This window comes from Camelina sativa, chromosome 2 (assembly GCF_000633955.1).
Source record: "Camelina sativa cultivar DH55 chromosome 2, Cs, whole genome shotgun sequence".
NCBI lineage: Eukaryota > Viridiplantae > Streptophyta > Magnoliopsida > Brassicales > Brassicaceae > Camelina > Camelina sativa.
The window spans coordinates 14,324,233-14,330,511 of NC_025686.1; the positions used below are offsets into that span (position 1 = coordinate 14,324,233).

The following is a 6,279-nucleotide window of genomic DNA, read 5'->3' on the forward strand; positions in this document are numbered from 1 at the left end:
AAGATGAGAGAATGAAAGAGTGATAGACTAAGAGAATAAGATAATGAGTATTTATAGGAAGAGAAATGATGAAAAATTACATTTAGAAAAATGAGAGTTACAATTCTAATTTATTGTTTTGTTTTAATACAATTGATTAATACAACTTAGTGGAGAAATAAAGTTAATGCATAATTTATAGGGCGAATTTATATGATTTCAGTTTTATATTATGTGAGTTAAATGTGAAAATTAATTGTTTTTAAATTTGTGTTTTAATATAAATATTGTTTTTGTTAAAATTGCATTGTCAAGTAGACCAATAAGGAGAGAGTGAAATATTACTTTTATATATGAAAATAATGACTTATAAAATGTTGATATAAAATAGAAAATAGAGATAAACATTTTTAAAGATTAAAATAAATATATAAGATATACATATCATACAAACTTATTTACAATGATATTTGATTTGACTTTTTATAATACATATAACAACAATAACAAAAAAAAAATACAAAACAAAACAAAACAAAACAAAATAAAAACGAGATTTGAGAGTAGTGGAAAAAGATGAGAGAATGAAAGAGTGATAGACTAAGAGAATAAGATAATGAGTATTTATAAGAAGAGAAATGATAAAAAATTACATTTAGAAAAATGAGAGTTACAATTCTAATTTATTGTTTTGTTTTAATACAATTGATTAATACAACTTAGTGGAGAAATAAAGTTAATGCATAATTTATAAGGAGAATTTATATGATTTCAGTTTTATATTATGTGAGTTAAATGTGAAATTTGTTTTTAAATTTGTGTTTTAATATAATTTTTTTTTGTTAAAATTGCATTGCCAAGTAGACCAATAAAGAGAGAGTGAAACCCTACTTTTATATATATGATTTTGTTTGAACCTAAAAAATAACGTAATATAATTAGGACAGTTAACTCTCGGTCATACATAACTTATAATTAACACTACAACTAAATCATTGAAATATTTATGTATATATATATATATACATATCTCATTGATATATATATATATGTATATGTTAGGGTAAGACATGTAAATTTGTTATTATTATTTTTTTTTTTTTGACGATCAAATTCCATATATTAAGTTATCGGAGATGACTCTCTTCGAGAGAAAGCCAATTAGATACCGACAAGCTTACATGGAAAAAACAGAAACCACGTGCTCTTGCACATTTTGTAAGTTTATCCGGACGGATATCGACATGTAAATTTGTTATATATCATTGAAAACGATATTTAGAGTGATTGTCGTAAACCGGAATACTCATTTGGCCTGCGGTGACAGTAATTATTTTGACTCCACCGTCAAAGACAAAGACCGCACTCATTCTCTCTCTCGTGGTCGAGTCAAAACACATTTAAAGAATGTTACTACCTTTCACGCTCTTCTTGTGTTTTGCTTCGGTTACAGATTTTTCGTTCCAATCTTTTTCCAAATTAAATCTTCATTAATTCCTTCACTTCAAGATAAAAAGAATCATTTCTGCTTTCTCTGCAAACTAAATAAAACAAGAAAGAGATGGGAAACTGTCAAGCAGTGGATACAGCTAGAATCGTGATACAACATCCAAATGGGAAAGAAGAGAAGTTATGTTGTCCAGTTTCAGCTAGTTATGTGATGAAGATGAACCCTGGCCACTGTGTTTCTCTTCTCATTTCTACCACAGCTCTCTCCGCCACATCTACTGGTCATGGAGGCCCTCTTAGGCTGACGAGGATCAAGCTCCTTCGTCCAACGGATACGCTTGTTCTTGGCCACGTCTATAGACTCATCACTACCAAAGGTATATATAACAGATTAGGACTATATATAATTAAGATGCCTATTTCATATTAAATTTGTATTTCCTAATAAGAACTATTTGCTTTTGTCCGTTTCTTTTTTTTTTGTTGTTGATAAGTTGATAGAAATTAAATACGTTACTCTCTTCTAAGCTGTAATCCTAGGATATGAAGGAGCTTAGAGCTTTAGAGAATATACAGTTTCTAGTCTCTCGAAAGTGTCTCAAATTAGTTGTATTAAATATTACATCAAACAAATATTCATGACTATTTTTTATTTTTATTTGTAGAATACATACACATATCAAAAGAAATGAAATTTAATAATTTTGATGTCATCAGAAGAACAGTATGAAGTTTGAATGTTGTGCTGCCTCACTCTTTGTTTCATTTTTTGGATGGGGTCTAATCTACAAGTTTTGAAACTTCTTTTTGGGTGAACTCAGAGGTTATGAAGGGTTTAATGGCGAGGAAGGGTTCGAAGTTGAAGAAAGAAAGTAAGGGATCAGAAGATAAGCAAGAGATGGTGAAAGCAATAAGCTCTAGTACGAAGCTTGACAATGAAGATCAGGTAAAGTGTGATTACTAAGATCAAAATTAAGCAAACGACTAATTTAGTAACTGGTTTTAAATGAGATGAAACAATGTCTATGGCCACAGATCATGAAGAAGCAAGAGAAAGAAAGGTCAAGAATCTCAAGGTCATGGCAGCCCTCTTTGCAAAGCATATCAGAAGGAGGCTCAAGCTGAGCAAATTCTAAAACTATTGGAACATTGACGAGAAGCTTCGGAACTTGAGGATCTAGTTTGGAAAATAGGAAAGGCATGTGAGAGGCAAACGACAAAAGCTGGTCCATTGGAGTGTGTGATATTAAAGTTACAAAAATGAAAGCAATCATTCAGTTTTTTTGTCTGGAAGACTCATGAGTTCTCCGAGTTGAATAATACATTGATATTGTCAAAAGTTAAGCGTTACAAACGTAACCGAAAGCATATCAAGCGTGCTTGAGCTGATCATTAGATAATTGATCATCTCTATTAAATCATCTACTACTCATATATTTGAGACAAACTTGATGTAAATGTTAGATTCTATTTACAAGTGGTTTGAAAGAAATTTAACCGGTAAAAACAAAATTTACAGTCAGTTTAAATTAGAGATAATTTGGTGAACAATATGTGAATCTTGCGGACCAAATATCATGGATTATCAAAGCCCATCTACAAAGTGAAATTTATGAAGCTTAATTAACACAAAGAATATTCTAAATCTCTATATTGTTTAAGTATTTCCATTATGTATTAGAGATGATTTAGGAAAGTCTACATTAAATTGGTGTTAGCATTATGTTAATGTTATCAAAATATATATATACTAGATTCAGATCCGCACATACGTGCAGAATTGATTTCAAAAGTTAAAGATGTGCGGAATTAATTTCAAAAGTTAAGGTTATTTATCAGGTTTACAATATATTACGGATGTGTACGTGGTTTATGTTTGTAAACATATTTTTAACGAATATTATTAACATTTTTAATCTAATCTCATACCAGTACAATATTTCTATATGTTTTAGTCAAAAAGAAGAATCAGATCTGTTAGAATATTGTAGAATTAAATTTGATTTCCTTATATTACTTATACTTATAATTATCTCCAAAATTTTATTGAATATTATTGACTTTTATCAGTTTGGTAGGCAATTCTAGCCATATGTTTTATTTTGTTTGATTGCCCCAATTTAAAATAGCACCAAAATTAAATGAAAACAAACTAAAATGTGAATTTACAATTCAGTTTTTTTCTTAAAATATATTAATAACATTTGACTTTATAAAACCAAACATATATATACACATATATACCTATATATGTGGATGGATAAACAATTCTGATATATAATTACATATTCTTCATGATTAAAGTCCCTTGATAATTACTCTTTCAAATTTTCTCTTTCACACCATATGTAGTAACAACATTTGTTTTTTTTACCGCCTGCAAACATATATAAACATGTAAATATTATTAAATCATGTATGGCAAAAAAAAATATTAAAATCATTTAAAAATGAAGAATATCAATTGAATATTATTAGATCTTAAATGAAAGATATTACAATTTTTCACAGTTAAGATAGTCTTAAGATATAATTTCAGAAAGGTAAACAAAACATTTAATTGTTAAATAGTTAGTATTTCGTCAACCATGATGTAAAATTCTAAAAACATTAAAAAATTAGAGTAATTCAAAATTTTACAAAAAGGGCTCACATATATTTTCTTGAGTTACGCATGAATTTTCCAACCCTGTAGAAAAGAACATGGTTCACTAAACTTAAGAGAAGGAACCACTGGATTATTTATATTTTTACTTTAAACTTTGATCAGATGCTTAAGCCAGCCATGTCATAACCTTATAACACTACAAAATTTATTATGATTTGGAAATATATCGAAGAAATCACTCACTAATATGATTATTATCAATAAGCGACATGTAACAATATAATCATGAAGTAAAACTACACTTTTATAGCTAATGTATATATGTACTACCCTAGATAATTGCATAAAACTTCCAACTAACTTAGAAATGATGAAATAGTTTTGTGTATAGAGGTATTGTAGATTGTTTCTCGAGGACATACAGAGAATCTGGATTATATAACTATGGTTTTTGTTTGCAACTACATCAGCGATTTTACTTACTTAAACTTGTTCTTATTTAGGTCAATGGAGATCGAAAGTATGAGCGGATAAGTGGAACAAGCCTTTGGTGGAGGCACAGTTTTAGGTCTTGGTGGAGGCACAATTTTAGCCAAAAGAAGCCTTATGATCTTAGCAAAGCAACGATGCGCAAGAAAATAAGGTTTGTATTTTCAATTTTAATCAGAACCGGTTTAGTACTTTGGTGGATAACCCAAACTTAAATTCAGAAATCAGAACCACCATAAATAGTCCTCCTCTCTGTCTGTTCTCTCAGTCGATCTAATGTGGGTGTGTGAAGCTTTTTCTGATTCCGCTTGAGAAATCCAAAATTCGATTCTTGTTTTTGGTTGATTTAGGTTCACTGTTTCTCCCGAGGAGATTGATGATGATACATCAGAGATTCCATCCCCGTGGGTTCATCTTCTTCCTCTTCTGTACTCTTTCATATGTTTCAATCTACTCTTTAGTTGTTTAATTCACATATCTACAGGCCAAAGAAAACTTACAAGGATCCCGACGGTGGAAGGCAACAGTTCTTACTGGAACTTGAATTCATTCAATGTCTCGCCAATCCTACTTACATCCACTGTTAGTTTCTCTTCTTCTTTTCCCTTCTATAGTTTATGAGGATTCGTTCTAGGGTTTAGTCTTTGTGCTTTTTTAAGTGTTTGCCCTTATCCTTTGGGTTATGCTGTTTTGTAGACCTGGCACAGAATCAGTATTTTGAAGATGAAGCATTTATTGAATACTTGAACTATCTTCAATATTGGCAGCGACCAGAGTACATCAAGTTCATAATGTGAGTTGGAATATCTTATTGGAAGTTTTGGTAGTCATATGAAGGTTTGGAATATATCTTATTGCTCTGCTTGTTTTATCCGTTTCATTATGTTTTTGTGTTTATGTCTTGGTATAGGTTCCCACATTGCCCATATCTGTTAGTTGTCTATTTGAACATGTTGTAACGTTAAATAATAAGTTTTGTAGGTTTCCGCTCATGTATAGGTAACACTTACAATTTATGGTTTATTTATCTCTATGTGATTGCTATTTGCTTATAGGGTTAATGGCATATTGTGGCTTCTCACGATTCTTTTGTTTCATATGAGCAGATACATATGGAGAGGATAACTAACATGTCTTTTTCATATATTCAAAGTGAACTAGTAGCTGTTCATTGGACTGTTTCTAGAAACGCTAAGTGAGCAGCTAAAAGAGAGCCTTTGCTACAAGTAAGAAAGGCTTGGATGGGTTACATGTACATGTCAAATAGTGTTTCTATTCTTTTTAATGTTAATTTTATTTTGTTTTAGACTTGGTGACACTTTGTTATGTAAGACTTATTTTGGTTAATGTAATTTATGTTATGTATGTTGATTATTTTATGAAATGTAAAAATATAAATATATTTAAATAAATTTTGAAAAAAAAATTATAATAATAAATAAAACAGCATGAATTTTGTGATCCAATAAAATATATTATAGCATTCGATTAGTGCTATGATATAATTACGGTAAAAACTCTTAACATAGCGTGTAAAATGACTTATAACATTATCTTTAAAAATTTGAAAAGCGGGATAACATAGCATTTCTGTACTGCTATGGTATAATACTATATCATAGCATACGAATTCTGTGCTATCATATGTGAGGTACCTACAATAACAGTGGCCTAACATAGCGTTTGTAAAAGAGCTATGAATTACATATTATAGCGTTTCTCTCATGCTAACAATGTACATATTTGTTGTAGTG

General features: G+C 29.8%; 2 protein-coding genes across 2 annotated transcripts; both read left to right on the forward strand.

Moving 5' to 3' along the window:
- LOC104724697 lies at nt 1,281-2,850 on the forward strand. The gene is made up of 3 exons (XM_010443250.2): nt 1,281-1,805; nt 2,250-2,374; nt 2,464-2,850. Exons 1-3 carry the CDS (start codon nt 1,541-1,543, stop codon nt 2,551-2,553), a joined length of 480 nt encoding a protein of 159 aa, XP_010441552.1. The 5' UTR covers nt 1,281-1,540; the 3' UTR covers nt 2,554-2,850.
- LOC104724707 (mediator of RNA polymerase II transcription subunit 31-like) lies at nt 4,527-5,867 on the forward strand. Its single transcript, XM_010443262.2, has 5 exons — nt 4,527-4,679; nt 4,876-4,929; nt 5,010-5,107; nt 5,222-5,318; nt 5,632-5,867. The coding sequence occupies exons 1-5, from the start codon at nt 4,663-4,665 to the stop codon at nt 5,648-5,650; spliced, it is 285 nt and encodes a 94-aa protein (XP_010441564.1). The 5' UTR covers nt 4,527-4,662; the 3' UTR covers nt 5,651-5,867.